Source organism: Schistosoma mansoni, chromosome W, assembly GCF_000237925.1.
Source record: "Schistosoma mansoni strain Puerto Rico chromosome W, complete genome".
NCBI classification, from domain to species: Eukaryota; Metazoa; Platyhelminthes; class Trematoda; order Strigeidida; family Schistosomatidae; genus Schistosoma; species Schistosoma mansoni.
The window spans coordinates 50,375,834-50,400,759 of NC_031502.1; the positions used below are offsets into that span (position 1 = coordinate 50,375,834).

The 24,926-nt window shown below is 30.9% G+C and overlaps 2 protein-coding genes across 2 annotated transcripts in view; both read left to right on the forward strand.

Annotated features, from left to right (window-relative positions):
- Positions 1-15,497, forward strand: part of Smp_155940 (putative protein kinase C, mu) — a gene marked incomplete at both ends in the record, with an annotated part of 36,240 nt that extends 20,743 nt beyond the window's left edge. Inside the window, one exon of the mRNA XM_018790046.1 lies at positions 15,318-15,497. Within this exon, the coding sequence (XP_018655428.1) occupies positions 15,318-15,497 (180 nt within the window). The remainder of the gene's footprint in view (positions 1-15,317) is intronic.
- Positions 15,498-18,551: 3,054 nt separating this feature from the next.
- Positions 18,552-24,926, forward strand: part of Smp_155950 (putative protein kinase C, mu) — a gene marked incomplete at its 5' end in the record, with an annotated part of 63,949 nt that continues 57,574 nt past the window's right edge. Inside the window, one exon of the mRNA XM_018790047.1 lies at positions 18,552-18,583. Within this exon, the coding sequence (XP_018655429.1) occupies positions 18,552-18,583 (32 nt within the window). The remainder of the gene's footprint in view (positions 18,584-24,926) is intronic.

Consider the following 24,926-nt stretch of genomic DNA (forward strand, 5'->3'; position numbering starts at 1 on the left):
GTAATTAAGTAAGTAAGCAACTACTTACCATACATATTCAGTAGTATATACCTATATCTGTTATTTTATTATATATTCCATTTCATTATCATAGACTGAATAAAGAAAACAAGTATTTTCAACGAATTATTTATATTTCACACATAGATCTATCAGATTTTACATATAAAAAACAAAAAAAAAACAATCTGATATATCGTCAATTATTTATTCATACAGATTCAGATAACTTGGGGTTAGGCATCCGTTTGATTTTCACACCCATCTCCATGGTATCTTTATACATACATATTCATTAGTTGACAAGTTACTTTCAGTCATTTTACAACATACATACAAATGATAATATAAATAAATAAATAAGGGAATTTCAGTTTTTTAAAAAAAAGAAATAGGGTGGAGTAAGAAAAAAAGAAAAAAAAAGGGGGTAACAGTATCTGGGTAGAAAAATGAAAAATACAAAAAAAAAATCATACTTGATTATCACATCAAGTAAAAAAAAAACATTATCAACATCATTATTATGAAGATCACGTGAAAGAATTCAAAATAAAAAATAAAAAAACTAATTAATTCGGGTAGAAGTGACGTGTTTGAAGGACGATGACAGCTCCCCGACTAAACCATCCAGCTCAGAGAACAAACCCTTAACAAATATATTATTCCTATTTAAGTATTGGTAATGTTTGGATGAAGAATCTTTAGTTTGTAGTTTATTAAAAGTTAAAAAACGTTAGATAGCAGTTTCTTCTTAGTATAAAGTGTTTTGAAGTGTCACCCATTCACGACCCCTCCGCATGTTTTTCAAACTTACAACAGTATGCGATGTCAGCCACAAATACTTGATAGGGTTCTACAGAAGTTTTACTCCTTTATTATTCTACGTATTTCACTTGAATTTCTGTTCAATATTTTCCCTATCCCTCTCTCCACCTCCGCTGTGATATTTAAATTATGAATTAAACATTCAATGATTTCGTAAGTGTACTTATTTCCTTTCTCGAAAAATTTATGGTTATAGTCGATGAACTGAATAAAAATTAATTAAAAAACACAAAATAATTCATTTTATTTTTCCTGATACTCAAAAATGTCATAATTAATAGTAGGCTGATAAAAAGTATAGAATACGTATTTATTAAGTAAATAAAATTGAAAAATACTACTTATTTTAAAATCAGCGATTGAACAGAGCTAGAAAATGTATTTGAATGGAATAATTTAAAGATTCATTTTATCTCGTCAAATTCTGACAAAAGTCAGTAGGTGATGAAATTTACAAAATTCAAGAAGCTTCTCCAAAGGCTTATACAAATGTTAACAAGTAACTAGTTTCAAAGTGTACTTCTCAGAGTTTTCATGAGGAGCTGTGAATAGTAGAATTCAACGTTGTAAAATGCAAGACAGTTATCAACCGATGTTTGCACAATGTCGCAAATCAATTGAAGTTTTTGAAATGTAAGCCTCTGATACAGTGGTTCTACTCAAATCATTTTTCCTGTTATTTTCAACCACAAAAAATAGTACCGTTGTTACAGGTTGAGATACTTTTATGTAATTGTGTAACTTTGTGAAAAGTTCTTGATTTGGTCATGAAAATGATTTTATGACAGTAACTGCAGTATTAATCATTTTGAAGTTGAAGTCTTGTCAAGAAGTAATATACATAAGTAGTAAACTTCATCAAGAAAGTTTAGTAGGTATAAACGATTTATATGGATAAATTAATCAATAAATAATTTTTTGGCAAATGTGTTCAGTAACTAAGTCATCTAGATGAAATTTATTTAATTAAGCTGACTTCAAAAAATTAAGATAAACCACATGTGAGTTGTGTTAGCATATATAAAGGATTTGAATTAATGTCATTTTGAGTGAAATATACGTTCCAGTCAACTTATTAGATTCGTTCAGGTAAGCGATAGAACAGTAATCTTCCTTAAACATTGTTTAGTTATGTGGATTAGGTTGCCTGTAGTTTTCTAAAGTCAGCAGTGAAAAAATGTTAGATATGTTAACAATTGCCAGAAAATGCATTTTAACGATATAAAGGGTTTACGACTGTGATGTGAATGAAGTGAACATCTACTTATTATTTGGATTTTAGTTTGGATCAAATTTGATACCATGCAGAAGACCACAAAAACCTGAGGAGACATATATATGCCTAGGTTTGGTCCTGTGATTATCCCAGGGTAATAACTTCCATCGAGTTCCAAACTAGGACTAAACAAAAAAGTCATTAATTGCCTTTTTCAGTGGTTTTCAATACAAATAGTATTCAGACTGAAGTCTGACTGTCAGTTAGTTCCTATCATTCTCTAAATTATGATTTACATACATTTCTTTTTTTAATTAAGCAGCTATAACTTCATTATTAATTTGTTTCAGTGAAAACAATTTTAGAGATCGTAATTAGCGGGAGAAAAGTTTCTAGACTCGATCAAGTAGTGAACAAATCAATTTAATGCATTTTTTATCACTTGATGGTGTATTTTGCTGTATTAGTTCTAGAGCATGATATTAATTATTTAGACGTTTCAATAGCCTGGAGAAAATAGAATAGAATACATAAAAAATAACAGTTTCGTTCTTGTGTAATGGTTTTATTATCCCTACCTATAAATCATACTGTTGAGACACTAATACTTCTCTAAAATATCAATCCTCAGTGATATTTATATAAAGTTTCAAAAGGATTGTATGAAAAATAGATGATTTTTCAAGCGAAATCGAACAAGCAAGTCAAGTAAACTGTTGTGAAGAGAACTTCTTACCCAGTTATCAAAATTAAAATGCTTTGTTTTTGCTCATGTAGTCAAGGTCGATTACTGTAAGTGTCAGTGTATCTATTAAAATGACTTGAATCTAAACAGTGTGTTTATTCTTAAAGATTACTAGTGTATTAATGCAAATGTGAAGAGAGCTGAACTCTTCCAACAGTTTATATGAAAATTATCAGGAAGAGGGTTTGTGGATATCATAATAATTTAATAGTTGAGCTCATAAGTTAATTGAAGCTAGATCACCATGAAAAACCTAAAACTACTGGACGGCCGTTTTGTCCTAGTGTCGGATTCCTCATCAGTGCGCATCCGCGATCAAAAAAATTATTTTCAATTTGTTAATTGTTCACTATATTAAAATAAATATCATACAGTTTTCTCCTTAATATTGATCTAATTATTCACTATTTTATTCAAAAAAAGATTGATCTTAATCTCAGTAGCATTCCTCGTAGAAACAAAACAAAACAACCATTATTTACTTCATTTTAATGATTAATTTGTAATGCTGAAGTATTCAATAATAATAATAATACAAACTTTACTCCTTAATACACTTAATACATAGAAATAATAATGATGTATTCTCTCTGTTTTCTTTTCAATATTGATGTATGTTTCAAATTATTTCTATGGGAATAAACATAATTCCAATTCTGGTTTTCTTTTCTTTTTTTTAATAAATAAACATAGCTCTAAGCAAAATTGATTACTAGTAATTTGTTTATTTCTGTTATCCGATTTTTTTTATTGTTTTCTCTGTTTTTTCGCTTTTCTCCTTAAATAAGAAAAATAAATTATTGTCCTTAAGGGCATAATAGATTTTGTTTTTGTTTAATGCTCATTAAAATCTTCTAAGGTTTGATAAATAATTTATAAATAATTTTTCGAAAAAAAGTAAATTAGCTTAGATATTTCCTTTCAGAATTATATACTTGCTATGCATTTTTGTATTGGTTGTTTGAGTCTTCTTATTGATGTTTAGAACTGTAATTGATCAGCCTCCTATTGGTATATTTGCACCTTGTACAGATTGCTTCAATATTGCTTTAAGTTGCAAGTATTATAAGCAGAGATGGATCGAACGAATTAAACATCACCCCATTGTTTAAGCTGGTCGTTATCAGAACTCAGTAGCGTGGTAGGTAGTGAGATGGCATTTGAAGCGAACTGTACTGTGTTCACGTTTCGGAATGGACATAAATTCTGCTATGTGGCAGGTACATCCAGCTGATGAGTCCCAAATGGGACGGAATGGGCTTCCTGGATTTCACCACTAGCCACCATCCATCTCTGCTTATATACTTGTAGTTCTTAATAGGATTGATATTGTAAAGACTACAGTTTGTGATTTATTGCATTTAAAAGTCTTGATCTAGGCAAAGTTGATCTTTTAACACGAGAAGTTACTCAATAAAGTACTTTAAGAGAGATGTAAATTGCCCTGATGGGTTCGTGGATATGTGACGATGAGGAGTCTCATACTAGAATGAAACACTTCATGCTGTGGACCATGAAACACATGAGTTTTGTGATCTGGATTACTTCACTTTACCAATGCTGAAACCATCAGCATATATTATTTCAAAAACAGTTTTCATAAAAGACAGTATTGTGGTCTAATTTGGAAACATGAAGGCTACTGTTTAGTGTGAAATACTTAAGAGACTCATAAGACTTATGAATATTTCGTAAAAGTTTCGTAGGGATCCATACAATGGTGCTTCACTCGGAAAGTCACTTATTATTCTTATATTACTGAAAGAATCCCGTGATTGATTTCCAAATGTTATGTAGGTTCTATTCAATTTCACTCTACAATAAAACATTTATTATTAATAAAATACATTTCTGTTTGTAATTAATAATAATGAAATGATTAATGTGTCAAATACTAGTAATGTTTCAATTTTGTTTACAAATGTTTTAGCAGATAATCCCTTACTCCTAATTTTGAAGTATGTTAATAGATTACTATCCAGTTTTACTTAGCTTATAATCGGTTGACATGAAATACAAAGTTTATTATCAATGATAATCTATATTATTAAAAAGGGATCACATAGTCAAAGCAACGGAATATAGTACACTATTATATCGACTGAGTATACCAGTCGGTTGAGGTTGTAAACTCTATTGAAAAAAGATACTGAATATTATGATATGTAGACAATAAAGTTTGAATTATTTTTTTGGTAAGCGTTTTTTAGCGAGTTAGTTTTTCTACGGGATGGGGTCGCTAACCCCATGCCCAACCCTCCTCCTTTACGCGGACTTGGGACCGGCAGTAACTCTAGAAGAGTTACAGGCGTAAGTAAGACAATAAAGTAATTTTTCATGGAATTAACTCAGATGCTTTCAGATTAATTATTCTTTATTGGGTTTTAAACACGGCTTATTTCGCCTTTTAAGTATATAAATGTAAAACATCTTTCCTTTATACTACTATACTACTATCTATACAGTGTTTATTCTTTGTTCTTATGTAGATGTCTTGATTTCTAAGCTTAAGACACTACAGTTCCAAACAAATCCATGACAATTACAAATATATGTGTATATATACATAACAACGAAATGAGAAAACAGATAAACGAAAAAAGAAAAAGAAGAAACATTTCATTTGGCTTGTTCAAATTAATTTTGATAGTTATCACGTTCATGTTTCTAAGAATTTAGCATGTTATACGTGCAAAAATTATTAATAATTTGTTGCTGGGGGGGTTTTATACATCACTTAGCTTTTTCATATACATGTCGAAGGTTGTTTTTTTCTCCTTTGAAAAAAGTTAAATTCTATGACAATTATGAACTTCTAATGATACCCCTGGGTCCTATATAAAGAAAACAACCAAGTAATCAAATAAATAAATGAAATATTCTAATCAATCATTTAGTTTATTATTCATTATTTCTTCTTATTCAATGTAGATATATTAAACTTTCAAGCTAGTCAGAATTAGTGTTACACCTTTATATCTTTTCGAATGGATTTCAAAATGAAAAGTCGACTAACATATCTCAATATACAGTATATTTTTCTGTTGAGATTAAATGAATTGTGAATTGTTTATAAATAGTTCAGGACTTGACATGCATGACATTGATCACCACCCAGTTATCAATCAATTGTGATTACATCTCAGTCCTACAGGAAGTCGGTCGCGACCCGAATAGCTCAGTGGTAAGGTCTCTGACTGTGAATCTGGGTGACATGGGATCGAATCCGTCAGGGAGTACCAGTTCCCTCAATATTACAGGTACAACTTGCTGACGAGTGCCAAGTAGAACGAAACCCGGGTTCAGGGTTTCCTGTTGACCACCTCCAACCACCATCTTATCCCAACATGGTGCACTCAGTGTCGAGCAACCTAGACTAATGTCCAAATTGCAAACTGATCGATAGCATTTGATCAGCACTAAGAAGGACTTGACACTCATGACATTGATCACCACCCAGAGATCAAACAATTGTGATAGTTCAGTGTCATCATGAAGTCAAAATGATATGGTGTAAAAGTCGATTTAAAAAAAAGGTCTTCTTTTCTTCTAACATACATTTCAATAGAAATATGATTTAGTTAGAATTCGTTCATTTATCATGCACTAAGATTAAACTCCTAATCAAACATATCATTATTACTGGATCAAATAATAAACAGCTTTATTTCGTACAAAATAATTCTACAAAAAAGAAAAAAAGGTTTCATTTTCGGGATTCTCAGATCAATTTCATTACATTAGTCCTTAGGCTTTCTAAGTAGTCTGTCCAAACTAAAACAAATTATTGATAAAACTATATATGATTTGAAAGTGATCAGTTTCTCTTTTAAATGAGTCACTAAAGCACGAATATTCCAATATAAGATAATAAAATGTGGATAAAAAAGCATTGGAATTCCGATAAACTACTTCAGACCGCTTTGAGTAGTTGATTTGTATGTTTATTATTCGACAATCGGTTCATAATTCAGATAGGGTTCGCTCATTAGGAGAAGGATGTAGTTTTTAAATGATGTGTTTAGGTTTTCTTAACTTCGGTATTATTTACTATAGTATCACAGATTCCACTAGTCTACTCATCTTAGTTGTTTCACATAAGTTTGTTAGTTACACTTATTTATAGGTAAAACCTGAAATTTCAAGACATATTTTGTTAGTTAAAGAGTTAATGATTTCATAATGTCTGTTGCTTAATGATAAACTTTACTTCTATTTAACTGTTTCCATTAAACCCTTTTAGCTGAGTATACTCATATCCAATTGAAGTATGCTTTGACAACTTGACAAAATTCAAATTTCTTTTATGTAGTGTAAATATTGTAATGACGAGTACTGAGAGTTGAAATCTAACCCACTTCATTCCTTCAGTTATCTCTGGCTTATAGACTATGATGGTTGAAACTAAGTATCCGATTAATAGTTACAATATACAAGATTTGTTATTTCACAATATGTTGTTTAAGAATAGAGAATATTATGATGTATACCTGTCTAATTGTAGACAGGAGCCATTTGTTCTGTTATGAGAGCAGATATAAGTTTACTATCTGAAACGAACTGAAAAAAGCACTATTTATTTAATCTAATATCATTTGATGAATAAACATCGTGCATTTATCCCACATATTACTGGCCAGTTTTATTCTATACAAATAAAATTAAGCGGTCATCGAACATGTTATATGAAGACGGGACTCTTTGTGTTATAATGGAATATTTTGATTTGCATTAATGTGTTTTCACTGTGATCTAGGGAAACTGCAGTAAATTTCAAAAATGCAAAATAAATTGTGAGTTGTTGATTTATGCATTATTATTACTAGTAAGTTCTTTGGGTGAGACTATAATTTGTGGACGACCTTTGAACGAAGCTAGACTGACCTTGAGAGTGTTCACCTAATAACTAGGATCAAATGAGGGTCATAAACCCGTGTGAGGAATTTGAATTATGATTTATAGTTGATGGTTATGGTTAGGAATTACATTGCAAATGTTCATCACGGAATAATATCAGCTTTAATGCCAAAACTTTATTTAGCTAATTGAATGAGTGAATTTCACGCCAAAATCTGAGACCTGTTAACTTATGCCTGATTGACTCGTCCATAAATTTTAGTCTCAAAGTTTTTTGGGAAGAGAAGACAATGTAAAAATTTGATTTTTGCCTATGAAAGAAAATAACTTTCCAGTAAAAAAGCATGATATATTGTGATCTTATGATGTAGAGGCTTAATGTGATTAAATTCTTAATCTTTTTTATTATTTCAACTCATGCAAATTCCCTAATTCACAAATTTAAACAAAGCCAAATACATAATATTTACAGAATAGCATGAATTCATTGCCTTTTGTTGCTTACTCTTTGTCTGCATACAAGATAATACGTTTAACTGCTTAGAATTGTCATTTCATTTAATTGTGTGAGGGAAATGATACTGCCCAGGTGCCCAGACTGAAGCAGGTATCAAATTAAAAATGAACTGGGAATCAATAATGAGTATTTTGTGTAAAATGTGGAAGAAGCCAACTATTAAAATTTTAACAGGAAAAGTTCGTATGATTGTTTAATGTAATAGATCCAGATTGTTATGTTAATTAATGTAATAGCACTTTTTAAAAGTTAAGAAAGGAGAGGTAATATATAAGGTCGGTTTATTAAATACTGAGTTTGATTAATCGAGAAGAAAGGGGTCAACATGTAACCGAAGCAATTTAAATTTAACTACTGACTCTTACTGGTTACAGAGGTGAGACTTGATTCTTTTCATTGCCTGACTTTTGAGAATTTTAATAAAATAGGATTGGACTGTTTATTGATAAGTTTGAATGAATTCATTAGATCTACGTTGTTCTTCGTGTACAGTAAGCGGCGTACTATTGATGATGGGGAATAATTTAAAAATAGCATTTCTAACTAAGTCATTAAACTAAAAATTCTTCAGATTATTGAGCTGTTAGAGTGTCAACGATATAGAAATGCAAATATCTCTCATTTTTGATGATATTGGTTTGTCTGACAATAATAATATAGCAATCTCACGTTCTTACAACAGTACATGATTGAATGTTTAAAATAATTGAATACTGGACACATTGTTCAATCAACTCAGTCCCATTACATTTAATGAAATTTCATGTGTACATCAGAATTTTCGATTGAATATCTACAATTTTTTAAACCGATCTCAATTCATATACTCACTAATTAATTGTATCTATAATCTTTAATTATTGCATATGTTATTCCTATTTCACAATAACTAATTTTAATAGTTGAGATCATGAATCAATTGAAGCTAGATCACCATGGAAAACGTGGAAGCACTGGAAGACCGTTTCGTCCTATTGTGAAACTCCTCAGCAGTGCGCATCCACGATCCCGCCTCGCGAGATTCGAACCCAAGACCTATCAGTCTCGCGCGCGAGCACTTAACCTCTAGACCACTGAGCCAGCATCCAACGGTGTTAATGTCTTACTTCAACCGATACACGAAATTGAGCAACACATCTACCAATGTCTTCAGTGAGTTACTATCTCACAACAGATCTGGTTTTAACTCCACCGGTCTCTGCTTCTCATTAGAACTCATGATCTCAACTATTTAAATTACTATATTACCCACAAAACCACTTCTGATAATAATTAATTATATTACATTTTTAATCATAAATATTAACTTTAATTTTTATCATCAAGACAAAGTTGCCTACTTATATGTGACCAGCCACAAGAAAACTATTGTGGGGCAAAAAAACAACAAAACATATACATATTTTGATTGATATGAAAAATATTAGTGAAGTAGTTGCGACACATTGACTCTTTTGAAATCCTTACTTTTTAAAAACGTTAGTGTTTCAACTTTTTCCTTCTTTTTCTGTTTTTCTCTCTTATGTATTTGTTCCTCTGACTTTTTTCTCCTTAGGATAGAGTTATAGACAAGATAAAAATTGACTGATTGATTGATATAATAAACGTTTAATAAAACAGAACAAAAAATATGCGCAAAAACTGGAAATGTAATTACGTGACGGCTCAAAAGAGTGTAGATGGTTAATTCTTTCTACGTTTGTTTCCTTTGTGTAAGGATAAGAAAAAGTTAGAGAGATATGGAGAATTTGAAGTTTCCCCCTTCATATTTTCTTATTTTACGTGTTCTCATACTTATAACAATGAAAATGTAACATGAGATGATAGTTTGTTTCGAACGTAATCCAAATGTGATGAACACAATGATTGAAGTCATTTAACATTCAATAGAAACTGATTACATAATCTCAATATAATAATCTTGAAAGGTTCTATTTTTAAATCTTTATGATTTGACACGGTAGTTCAAAAAGAGTTATAACATAATGCGACAAGTAATTATCAGCGGTAATTACATACTCTTCAATAAATATATATAACACCTTGGTTGCATTGTCACATTACCATAAAGATAAAAATGTTTTGCCTGTTTTAATCGTGACTGATTATCGAAATTATTAAGAGATCATCATCTGATAATAGAAATAGTATGCAATGATCACTTTTGAATAAATTACTTCTGTTTCGGATCAAGAACTGACGTTAGTTGGACGACCATTGAAACTATTAAGTATTAGATAGCTGTTCCCTTCTGGTATGGGACTATTTATCAGTGTGAACCTTGGACTTTCAGGCCTTACTGTAAAACACGTGTTCAGTATTTACCAACTATTGGTGATTGTTTAACTAAATCTTGTTCGTAATATAAAACCATAAATTTCAACTATTCTCAGGACAACTTATGCTAGATTATATAAATTCTATCAGTTTTGTTTGTTCATCATAGAGTGTTGGTTAAAACAATGAACAGATGGTCATTTAGCATCTATTTTTAACTTTCCTATACTTACTTTAGTTAACACAACAGAATAGTATGATTGATTATTAAATACATGACGTTTTGTTTGTGTTATAAGTTGTATTATACTGTGTTATGTTTTATTTATATTGACATAAATAGTATATAACACTAGTCAGGAATAGAATGTTTGGCAGCAGAAGATCGAGAGGGAAAAAAACGGCAACAGAAAGTAATTGATATGGAAATGAAGAAACAGTCAAGTCTGAGACGATTGATTAACATTTTGTAAATTAAGTATTCACTGTATGATTCTCAGATTTTACTAAGAGATTCTATAATTTTATATTCGATTACATTCGACTGTACCCACTTGTATTCTCGTCCACTACAATACAAATTAAATTATCATATATATTATAAACATACTTTAAAAATGTATATCTATATAAACATCTTGTAAACTTGGTATTTTCTCCAGTAAAATGGTTATGATCCATTCTTGTTCAAAGTAATTCATTTTATATTGGAAACGGTTTTCAGAAAAAATAAACAGAACACTGATTTCGGAACTATAATCGCCAGAATTTTGACATTTAATATGAACTGTATTTTTCTGGTAGACTAAATGTATTGATCAATAGTTTGTTTTTGAGCTTGATGTCTTACAAAGTCTTTAGCATAGTAGACATTTAGAAATAATGCTTCTTTGTTCTTACAAACGTATACTCAAGAAATGTGTGAACGAATTTCTCGAAACAGCTAACATGATGCAACTCTTCACGAGCTCATACATTCTTTTAACCTAAATGTTCAAGGTGATAATTTAAAATGACGAACGTTTGAAACAAGCAAGTATTACTGTATATGCGATGAACAATTGTTGTGCAGCTTCAATTTACTGTGGTAGTTTATGATACTATATCGTAATGACTAGTCACTAAAATGATCACTTCGTATCAAATTATCAATATCATAGAATACTTGTTAAGGTAATAAAGGCTACTTTTTACCATCTGTTGAATGAGTCTGCTTCCATTGAAAGCAAACACCTTTGATCATCGTTGATTTTAATAAAGATCATTATGGACTGTTTTAGCGCTACTTTTAACTTTTTCGCAGAATAGTTTTATGTTTCAACCCATTAGTCATTCAATCACAATACATCTTGACTATTCTGATAGTATGCTCTTCAGAATTCAACTGCTTTTTAAAAAAAAAGTAATTGTGGAGATTACTCAGTTGATTGGAGAAATGCTGAAAATCAGAAAGACCTATTTCTGAACTCATTAACACTGGTTTCTTATAACTTTATCAAGTTTTAAAACCATAGCTTTTGTGTTTCACAGCAAATGCAACGGCATGAAATCTCTTTAGTGGAACCTAATGATTTGAATTTCAAACTGCAAGACATAGCTTTATCATTATAAATGAAAATAATGGTGCTCGTTTCTGCTTTGTCACTTAAAAACATAATTGTTATATGAGTTTTGGCATTATTTTTTTTGATTAATAATAATGTGTATGGTTAACGATGAGTTCTGGTCAATAAAGGAACTTAAAATGTGCTTATAGTACTATTTAAGACCAATCTTCTGGATATATCTGCATCCCAGTGTCGATGTTCACAGTGGAACTCGAGCTTAGTACCTTTTGAGTTGGGGTTTGAAGTGAAAGATTCTACTTTCAAAATTCTACTATGGACACCAGCACTTGGATTCAGGTAAATCTAACTGATGAGTAACGAATGATGATTTCCGCTCATCATGAGTTTCACTACTAACTATAATTCAGTCTTACCAAAACTTGTACTTACATCTTTAGTTAATAGACTACAATGTTATGTAAACCATGAATAGAAGTTTTTTGAGACGTCTATTTATCAGGAGTAACAGCGCCAGGATTAATGATAGATTTGTTTTAGCAATGAGCTTATTAGCTTTTAATAATCAAAGAGCAAAATATTTATCAACATAAAACATTAAAATAACATCCTATTATTATACTACTTATAACTCATCAGTAAATATCCATAAATAAAGCAAAATAACTGATATGAGTTAATTTTTATATCATTTTCATCAGTAAGAAAGGCAGAAACAAAAATACAATATGTTAATCTTGGAAGACATGTTAATGCAGTTATTGAAGTAAACTAACTACTCTTACATTAATCTAATCTTTCCTAGTTAACTTTGATAATGATTCCTTTTTAACAGTTAGTATCAATTTTAGTAAACGAATCCATTCAAAATTCTTTACTTTTACTATGGAACTGAAGTGTGTAACTGATTTTTATCAAAGAGTTTATAATCAAACTAATATTTTTGGTAATACAAATAAGATGTTACACCATTTTTAATGACAACTTAGAACAAGAATGCTGAAAATTCAAAAAAAAGAAAGTTGGCGAGACTATAATTTTTGGATGACCTTTCAAGGAACCTCATGTGACCTTGAGAATCATTAGCCAATCAGTAAACAATCAGTAAAGAGTAAAAATGTATTATACGAAATCAAAGGATTTAAGTGGATACACTTCTTTTACATGGTTCAACAACTTATCAAGGTTATGAAAATGTTCAGAGGTCCTAAAATCGCAATGCATACGGAGGAAAACCATCCATATGGCTCCATAATAGTCGGTCTCCGGAGCCACGATTAAGATGCAAAAACTCTTTCAGCCTCGACCACATAGCTTTATTATTGTTTGTGTGTACTCTGGTTGTGTAAGTTTGTCATTTTCATTACGCATATATCCCTACAATACTCATACCAATGAACAGCCGGAGCTTCAGTAAAATCTGCGGTTATTGCAGCCAATGTTACTGGTGCTTTTATTATACAGTTCGCGGCAATAATTATAATATGCGTAAGTCTCAATCTAGATCGAGTGAAAAAAGTTCCTATTCTAGCAGACGTCTTCCTCCAACATATATTACATCGAACGACAACATCACGGTAGTCTGCAAAAGGTCTACAAGTCACTTGATAACCTCAATTACAAATAAAAGAACTTTTTAGTAGTCCGATTTATTGTAGCCGCTTAGTTGTCACGTCTTCTCTAAAATCCTCTTTGAACCGATTGTACATAAACATCAGGTACTGAAATTGACGCCATGACCTTGAGATCCCTCAAAGGCTTCTGATTATCTCGTCCATAAACTATAGTCTCGCTAAAAATTTCATTAATTTGAAGTAGTGAAATAAACATCATTTGTACCTTTTATTAAAATTTAACTGATTTTCACTTGATTTTTTTCCTTTTTTAAATCAATCAATCGTGTTAATGCATCAAACAATTTCGTTTGGTTTTCTTCTATTAAGAAATAAAATTTTGATAGGAAAAAATGGATTCATTGAATTTCAAAACATCTTAGATATTCACATATATTTCATATATAATACCATATTAATTCCATGGTAAGGAAAGTTTATATTTCAGATAGATGATATCGAAAGCACTTAGATTCTCTGAAATGGATAGTTTACTTATGAAGTGTTCATTGTATTTGTATTTCTAAACAAAAGCCATCTCTTAAACTTCAAAATAGTGATGACTTTATGTTTGTCTGCATGAAATATGGTTGACTGACTGTGCTACCATTGTTTGAAAATGTTGTTTTTGACTACTTCTTCCCTTAACTTGATGTTTGAACAAGTTTAGAGATTGAGTCTCTTCTCATTTGTTTATTGATTACTGAGTAAACCAGAAGCCAAGTCTACAAAACTCTTGGAATTTCTGCGGTTATCTACATCTATCTAACCAAGTGAAGACACATTATTATGTTTGCATAAACCGAAGAAAATAATAAGGATTTCTTCCCGGCTGTATTTTGCTTCACCATTGATGCAACTTATCTTTGTAATGATATGTTTTTTACCAGTTTATTCGTTAGTTTGTAGAGATTTCGTGCATATAAGTGATTCACCAATTACTATAGTTTCTACATTTAGAAACTTGTGTATAGTTCGAATTATATAAATGCATTACATCTATAAAAATTTATGCACATAACAGATTAGTGGATAAATCAGATCAATGAATAAATCACTTTATGATAAGTTTTCTTTATGAAGCCACATGTTTGAATTATGAACAGGAATTTAAGAACCCACCTGGTTTGACGATATATATAAGGCTTAGTATTTGTTGTTGGCAACTGTCTTGAATTCGTCGAGTTTTTCAGTATCAAACCGCTGTAATGTCATTTCTCTAGTTGTCCAGTGTTTCATTAGCTTCAGCATCATTCTGTCAACCAGATAAATATATTTAATCTTGTGAAATTCATAAATTGATTGATACGATATGTGCCTGATTAAGAACTGATGGGTTCGAATCAATCAAACATTATTCTGAAACTGATTTTTCTTCTGTGGAGTTGAAAGTTTTGAAAATCAGCGCACTGGGATGTAATTTTTGATTCAGGTTTAGTTTGGAATGAATTAGCACCCGTCAAAAAACTGTTGTTTTCACTTGTAAGGAGTCATAGACGTCTGTTCAGGGTATCTGAAGAGAAAAATTGTCAGTGCCAAGATAACTGCGTAAAAGTTGTAAAACTAGCTCGTTTCAGTCGAATTGATAGTTAACGAAAAACATGAGAAACATTCTTCTTCCTATCAAGTATAACACTATCATGATATATAGGCATCTCAACTAAATTTAAATATTTGTTCTATATATTTGTAAATAATTCAGGTTCAGTCACATTCACTTCATGGAAATGAAGACCAATCTTTATCAGTTCAATTTCAGAAAAATAAAACTCAACGATCTCTAGACACTGGTTTGGAGAGCAAGTCGGCTGATTTGAAAAGTAAGTATGAAAAATATGAACAGCTTATTTCATTTCAGTTGTTTAGACTGACGAATAAATAGTTATTTTTGCTATGGCATGCATAAAATCTGTCAAGTTGTCTATTATTGTAGAAATGTTGTTAGATTGTAACAATTTATGTATTTTGAATCATCCAGTAAAACGTATTCATCTGAGGGATTATTCTTATTTCCCAACTGTAATACAAACAATGAACTTTTGTTGAACGTCAAGTCGAACCACGTCTGGTGTGAGACGATTATTTACCGCAGACAGTAGAAGGTGGTAGAGAAATATTGTAAATTGAATGAGGTTAGACACTAACACCGTTGAGTGACGGTTCAGTAGTCATGGATGTACTATACTCAGTAGTTCCATACCAATACCGAACATTCATCAAGTAACTCAAGATTTTCAATAGCGGTCTAATCAAGATCACTTCATGATTTTAACGATAAAAATTTTACGATTTCTACAAATCCCCCTGCTCTGATTTCTGTTGATATTATATCTATTGAATAACAATTAGATTGTAATACAAGTTAGCTGACTATTGGATCACCAGAAATGTATCTTATACAGTAAAGTGTTAGAAAGTTGTAAATTGAAGATAACAAATTGTCTGAATCATATAAATGATTATTGTTCCAGAAATATTTAAGTTGGAAAGAAAGTTGTGTCAGTATAAAGTTCTTATTAATAACTACAGATTCAATCTTTGTTATCAACTAAGAAATGAAATATTTGAATTAATAGTACAAGTGTGAAAGATTTATGTATTTAAAAGGCATTTCTTTAAAACAGTTAATCCCTTTCATAAGTGTGGGTAATGGAATGAAAAAAGATGGAAGTTTATTAAAACCATATGATATATTAACTCGTAACATTTTGAAGTATCGGATCAAGCATTTGCTTAATAGCATTTATAAATAAAAAATAAAGATCAATTAGAAGAACTAAAAGATCAGAGTAAAACAAAGATAATAGTGAAAACAATGTGTATCATACCACCCTGGATAATAAGTTTAATTTAAGTACAAACTATTTCTGAAGACAACCGACGTTGGAACTAAACATTGAAGTAGCTAGGGCTTCAACAAATCAGGGTTGAAATACGTAATAAGATTGGTTCTTATTCATAATTGATAGTTTTGCATAATAGTTATCTAGGTTAAATACTTTGTTTATTCATTGGATTCTCTTGAAGTATTTATTCATTATCTATTGTTATCGTGTTTCATCGTTATTTTAATCCATCTTTTTATTATGTTCATCATTCTATACTATTGAGAAGTGTAGAGTACTGAACAAATGAGTTTGCACTTGATATTTTACTTTGTTATTTTGATGGAGTTTTGTTCGCTGAGCTGGATGCTTTGGTCTAAACCACCCACCTGAGCTAGAAATCTTCTCCACCATTTCTACTTTGTTATATTTGTACAATAACCTGATAAGAAAATTGATGTATTACATACATCTTACAAATATGTAGGATAATCCTTTAAAGTGTTCTACGTCTATCATTCATTTTGATGTACTGAGAATTTTAACGAAATTCCTTAGAATCTATTCAGTTACACATTGGTAAAAAGTATCGATTTCTTAGTTGAACAAAAAAAACTGCTGCAAGTGTTATTCTATTATCCTTAATTCTTGTGGGTTACTGACCGACAAAACACTTCTAATATAAACAATATTCTTTCCCTATATATATATATATATATATAATCCAGATCAATTTTCATTACAGATACAATCAATGACCTGAAATCTAATCAAATTAAATTACAAAAAAACCTAATAATAATAATTACCATTATAAGAAATCTGAATACCAACATATAAAACAGTGAAAGTAGTTCATCTATCTATTGTTTATGTAAAAATTTTTAACTACTCAAACTCATTATATTTACTGCCTCGTTAAACCGTTTTAAACAAAACAAAGAAAGGAAAGAGCGGAAAGAAAAAAAAACACGATCGATAGAGACAAGTTTAAAGAATTAGGAAAGAACAGGAGAATATTAATTTGTCTTTATTTATTTATTTATTTAATTTTACAGTGGCAAATATGAATTCGACCCCATTAAAAAAAATTATTAAGGTTGGTTGAGAGAAAAAAAATAATGAGAAATATATAGGTAGAAAATAAGCTCTTTTTGACATGAATAATTCCGAAACGGGTAAGAGAGAGAGACAGCCTGAGAGGGTGGATTAAAACAAGAATGAAAGTTACGTCAGTTGAATAGAAGTAAATAAAATATTGTTTTCATTGTTTCAAAATAAAATATTAATAAATAAAGGTCAGTAAACTTTGTAGAACATTGAAATTTTTTTTATGGCATAGAAACTTATATTTCTATATCTTTATGATAATTAAATGATAAATAGAAGACAGTGGAATAGTTACGTATGTAAATGAATTTAAACTTCACCCCATCGCATAAGCAAGTGGCTATCAGGACTCAGTAGACAAATGGATAACGCGTTGGCGTTTGAAGCGAGAGTACTGGGTTCGAGTCCCAGAGTGAACATCAACTCTGAAATGCAGGTACATCCAGCTGACGAGTCCCAAATAGGACGAAACGCGCGTCCTGGATTCCACTGCTAGCCACTATCCATCTCTGCCCACCAGACAGTGGAATTGTTTCGGGTATAATACCAAATACATAAACGAGTTTTTCTTAAGTAGAAAAGTTCATAAACATTCATTGATTTAAAAGTAGTGTTTTTATAATAAACTGGTAATCTTCATAGTTGAAATCATGAGTAAACTGAAGCTAGACCATCATGGAAAACCTGGAAGCACTGGACGGACGTTTCGTCCTATTGTGGAACTCCTCAACAGTGGGCATCCACGATTCCGCCTGGCGAGATTCGAACCCAGGACCTACCAGTCTCGCGCCAGAGCATTTATCCGATAATCCTTCTGAAAGCAGAAAGGACTAAGCTGATAACTACGTGGATATTTTAAATCAAGTTAAATTATAAGTTTAATGATCTCATGCTTTCAATGATATTGCAGTAGATGTTACTTAGTGATAAAAACTAACTTCATAATTTAAAAAAAGAAGTAGAATATATCTGTAAACATTTCATGGATTAAAATTAAACAAATGAGCTGTGATGTTTCACTAGGCAGTTTGGTGTAAGTTTCATTAGAGAAGTTTTATACGTTCAACATTTCTAGCTAATCATTTATAACCAATTCTTATTTGATTATCAAATGATTTGTAATTGGAATATTCACATTCATCATGAAAAAAAGACAAATAAATGCTTGATAAACAAGCTAGTGACTATCAGTACTCACTAGCTAAGTGGATAATGGGATGGCGTGTGAAGCGAACGATACTGGGTTCTAGTCGCGGAATGACCATCAACTCTGCAATCTGGCAGGTATATCCAGCTGACAAGTCTTAAATAGAACGGAACGTCCATCCTGGATTCCATCACCGTGAATTGTTTCTTGTAAGGATTTTGACTTAAGGCAAGATCGAGGCAACCCGTTCAGGATGTACATATGCCAATAAGCGTCTGATCAATTGCATTCCTGAACATCAATGAGAAGGTTCGAACAACCAATACAAAAATGTAATAAAGAAATGCTTGGATAATTTTCTAATTATTATTGTTTTTCACTTTTATATAACTAGCAGTTATTTAACTAAGGGGTAAACAACTTAAGTTTGGTCATTATGATATAATCAAGAGAACACTTCAAACCATTGAATGTTAAATCATTATAGCTTGAATAAATTGTTAATCAATGCGCCATATGCAAAATCAAGTGTTTTTTTTAATGGATTCATGTTTGAAGATGTAAAACAAAATCATCGATTGAACATTCAATACTTATATCTAATATAAATAATGAGAAAAAGTACTTAGTTGTCATGCAGCTGAATATTGTTGACTGTAAAACGAAAGTAATATGTTTTATCATCATGGTGTAGATCACTTATATTCATGTTAATAGAGACAAAGACACCATGACAAACTGTCACGAGGGAAAGATGTTTTCTGGAGTGTCATCACAAAAATAAACGAACTAAATGAATCTTATTGTGATTCAATGATTAAAAGAAATAAACATTCTAAGAAAACACTTTTCAATCAAAGCTAAATCGCCATAGAAAAGCTGGAAGTGCTAGACGGCCGTTTCGTCCTAGTATGTGATTCATCAGTAGTGCACACCGACGATCTCTCTCGCGGGATCTTTTGAGTTTATTGACTGCATCATATCTATGTCAACTTTCATAGTGCGAGATAAAAATATTGCTTTGCTTGCAAACTATTGTGTCTTATTTTTCATCGCTCTCCTAATGTGAAATGTTCATAATAAATCTTAATACTCTGTTGTGATGCTTATAGTCTACTGAACGGAGTAATGTTAGTTACAAAAGCATTGAAGATCAGGAAGCAATAGACAACTGTCTCGCCTTTATGTTACATGCTCTAGATTAGAACAAAACACTTCCAGTGCCTCCTAGTTCGGAATAATTTTACAACTGAGATTGATTTATGATGTAAACTACAAAATTCAATGATCATCACAATTCATCTACCCAAAACTTAATTTTATTTTCTACTTTCAAAATGTGAATCTTTATATGAAAGGCAGAATTGAAGTACATTACTTCTCTATTTTTGTCCCTCATGTTTACATTTTCACAAAGAATTAGTCAACAGAAAAACATTCGAATAACCAAAGCATTTTCAAGATTTTTAACATTGTAACGACAACCGACAACGAAACACACATATCAGTTAAAATAAACAATCTGGGATTTTAAAAACTGTCCTAAAATGCACAGAAAAAATTTGTCAGTTTCTTTAAACAGTTGTTTATATTTCACTAAAATTACGAACCGATTTTAGGCAACCATTCCAAACCAGGAAGAAACAAACAACCGTTTCGTCGTTGTGCAACTACGACACTATATCCGGATTTGAAAGCAAAACCCTCAGTCTCGTACACAAATGTTTATCCTATAGATCTGTGAGCCAGGATACAGTAGTGTAAAAGCCTAACTTCAATCAGTCCATGATATTGAGCGGGACCGAATTTCCTGGGTTCGATTCTCGGCTGTGGGGTCTTGGATGCACATTGCTGAGATGTTCTATATTCTGACAGTTCAGTGCTTCCTGGTTTTGGGTGGTTGTCTAAGTAATATCGATTCGTGATTCCAACAACATTCAACCGTCTCCAAAACGTTGTGCTGACAATGGTTTATATGTTGATGCCTTCAAGTTGTACCTCATTTTATTTTGATTTTGTTGAAAACCAATCAACGACAATTATAACATAGACAAATAAGAAAAGGCGATATTTGGGCGAGACTATAATTTATGGACGAACCAATCAGATTTAAGATAACGAGTCCTGAATTTCGGCGCGAAATTCACTCATACATTTTGCCAAATAGCGTCTTGCCATTTGAGCTGATGTCAGTTTGTGATTAAAAACCCTAAATCTAATCCCGAACCCTACCCATCAACCGTGAATCAAACTTCTTTATAACCTTCATTTAGTCCTAGTGAGTAGGCACATGTTCGCATGGTCACTTTTACGTCTCTCGAAGGTCGTCCACAAATTATAGTTTCAACGAAATGTGTTTTCTTTATTTCTAATTTGTACATATTCTCAAGAATATATTATTTCCGTTCACTTCAAATATTAATAATTTATGCTTATTCTCTTAGCCAATAAGTATTGCTGTCATTATTACGAAATCATGATAATTACCCTATCCTATATATAAATATAATCTAGTTGCACTCTGTTTTTTGAGGAAAGATGTAAATATAACATAAAACGTTTTTAAACATTTCCTCCAAAAACATTTTAATAATTAAAAAAACGGCACATTATTAATGTAGACCTTAGTTTTAAACTGTATGTATTTACCAAGATACATATAATCTGAAGTGTTTATTTGAGAAACGATGATGAGAAATAAGATCACATTCTTACTGATAGTTATCAATTAGATTAAAACTATATTATTTAAATCGAAAAACAAAATGGAGACTGAAGTACAGTTTATTTATCGATGCAGATATATCAATATAACAATTATACATTTGACGTTGTTCTACCAATTCACAGTGCAAAACTTTTGGTTATATTGTAGTGAACAGAACACGAGTGGGGACAATCGAACGTATTTAAGCATCAATTACAAGCTATCTTACTAAGATCTGATAACCATACAGCAAACAGTTAATTTACAAAATAACAATCAATTGTCTCAATCTTCACTGTCCCGTCTGTAAATATCAATCCATCTTTAATTTCATTATTTATACATTTTCCTACCGATTGCGCTTCATTTCAGTTCTTTCCTTATCTGTCTTTTTCCAAAATACATTTTACGTCTGACCGTCACCATATACTACTTATGCGGATATAAGTAGACCACACCACAATATTATATGTAGTTTTTTTTAATTTTTACTATTCAACATAAATGTGCTGGACATTGAAGATTTACTTAATGGATTTTGTTGGGATGATCTTCAAATATCAAGTCGGGTAAACATTTGTTTTGCTCCAATATACAGTCAATGTACAGATCGATAGTTTACTCAAGTAGACGGTCAGACATTTAACAGTTTGAAGTATTTTGTTCATTCCTTGTTCAGAAAAAAAATAAAATAAATTTTTGATATTTGAGTCATTTTCAACTTTTTTGCATCAGATTATCATGTGATAACATTAACGTTGCTATTCTGTAGGGTAAGAATACTGTAAGTTGATCATATCCCTTTAAAATAAATCAACGTTATATCTTTAGATTGTCTATACTCCAAATTATTTAAAATAGACTCAAGACAGGAGACCATTCAGTATTCCAAGGTTATATGACTAATTTTCTATTTTCCTAAAAGATTGCATAAGGTATTCTTTCATTTCATATACAAATGTTTGTAATAAGCGACGGCGTTTGAAGTGAACTGTATTGAGTTCGAGTCCCTTAGTGAACATCAGTTCAGCTACATTCAACTAACGAGTCCCGAATAGGATGAAACACGCGTCCTGGATTCCACTACTAGATACTATCCATCTATACTTATAATGCTTGTGACTGAAGACAATATCAAAGCAATCCTTACAGGATACGTATATGCTAATAAGAGACTGATCAATTACAGTCCTCAACGTCAATGGGAAGATTTGAACAACCAATACATTAATGAATTATTTGCAATAGATAATAAATTTACATTGTTACTGAATCAAAATCACATTAACATTCCTAACATTGACCTTTTGTATTATTTTTAAAAAAAATTTCAGATCACTTAAATCAAGAAACTAATGATCATGATCTCAGGTAATTGAGTGATGAATTAAAAAGTGTTTTCAGTAATATGAACTTTAAGTTTTATTTATAAAAATGTATCCTTTTATTTTTCGATTGTCCAAGTGATGCATTTCTAATTAGCCTACGTTCATTGTGGAATACTTTGTAATAGTATTAACTGACTGTCGAATCCTGATCGCTTATCGTATTAAATTATGTAGCAAATATATTGATAAGATACATTTTTCTTCATCCTGTTTTAAATGTTTTCATCGTTTAAGACTGTCGATAATCTGTTACACTGACTAAAGTGTTGATATAACACAATATAACATGTACCAAAATGAAATCAGATTCTTAAGAAATCTCAGTTATTGAGATGAGAAATAACTTAAGAATTTCATTTGGCAATCTCGTCCATCAAAATGATGGAATATGAATAAAGTCCACAAGCTAACTATACTAAATGATTGTTTAATATAATCTTGATTAAAAATTCACAACTCGATAGAGTGTACATATGTATATGAATCATCTGTTTATATGAATCATCTGTTTTTTGAATGTGGTGGAAATTGAAGTAGGTCAGTGTACACGTTTTTATGTGTAAATGAAAGAACCATTGATCATGTTTATGATCCTAGACAATGATCATGAATGAAAATAGTCACAAATCAAACATGTCATATAATATATCAAAGATCACAGTAGAGCAAGTTCAATCAACATTAAGTCAGGACCTGTCATAAATACAATTTTCCTACTCATTAGGATATAGCAAAAAGCTTTTTTTAAAAAAAACTTTCTAACTAATACTCACTTTATTTGAAACTATAAAGTCGAACCTTGGCATTGATACCTACAAATTGTTTTCTTTTCCTTTATTTTTTTTTATTTTCAAAAAATGTTCTAAAAAATCATGCGTAAGATATCAATCAATTTGTTTACATTGTATCCATTTTAATTACTGTTCAATGGTTATATCTAAATAAATAACAATTATGTAAGAGTATACTCATACTGGTTTAAATGATCTGTTCACTAATGATTATCAATGTAACATTATTTTTGATTTATTTTTTAAGATTCTATTATTTATTAAGTAGTATTCACAAATTTTTTATAAAAATTTTAATTACCAACAGATTATGGATACATAGAACAGTAGGTGTCATCGCATCCTGTTCTATTATTCTATTGACAAGGTTCAATCGATTCACTTCTCAATGATGACTAGGTTACAAATAATTTTGGATAAATTTGTTAATTACCTTAAACATTTCACTTATTCATATCCTTGAATATGCGTGCTAAAAAGACCTACTTTACACTAAAACAATTTAAGTGTCAATTAAAATGTAGATGGAAATCAATGACTAACTGATTGATTATTCATATAGTCATCATGACCACAGTTTTGGTTTCCTACAATTAACAGAATTATGTTGTTCAACTTCACAGTCTATTCCCCATGTATTTAATAATATAAAACCCTTACAAATTAGATGTTTAACATTGATGTGTTTAAATGACAAATAATTCGTTAAAATGGATTATTCGGACAAAAATTGTTAAAAAATGATAATAATTTGTATCGTACACAGACGTTAATTATTCCGTGGAGGTGTGGAGTAACCATTAAGGCGTTAAACGTTTAGCTACAAAGTAGCTAGTCAGACTCCCACTTCAACTATTTTGGTTTTAGACCAATCGGTGTTATCCCTGAAAGTAACACTTAAAGTATGACTTGAAGCTCACAGCGCGAATCTGTACTTAAAAAGTGAGATTTTTAGTATTAAACAAAGTAATCAAAGCGATTATAGATATAATTTACGATTGCCTGATCATCAAGTGATCAATGTCATACATATCATGTCCTTTTAAGTGCTGATCAAATTCTGTTGATCAAGTTGGAATATGGCCACTAGTCTAAGTGACTCGACTTCAGATGCACAATGTTTCGGTGCATTTTGGTGGTTGGAGGTAATCGACAGGAAACTATGAACCTACGTTTATCGTTATATAACAACCAGATTTATCTTCAATCACAAAGGATATAATGCTGCCTGACGGATACATTTCCGCGTCACTAAGCTGCACAGTCAGAGAAGTTATCTCTCAGCATTTGGGGCCACGACTGGCCTCTTATATGATGGGCAGCAAAGAAGGACTGAAGATACA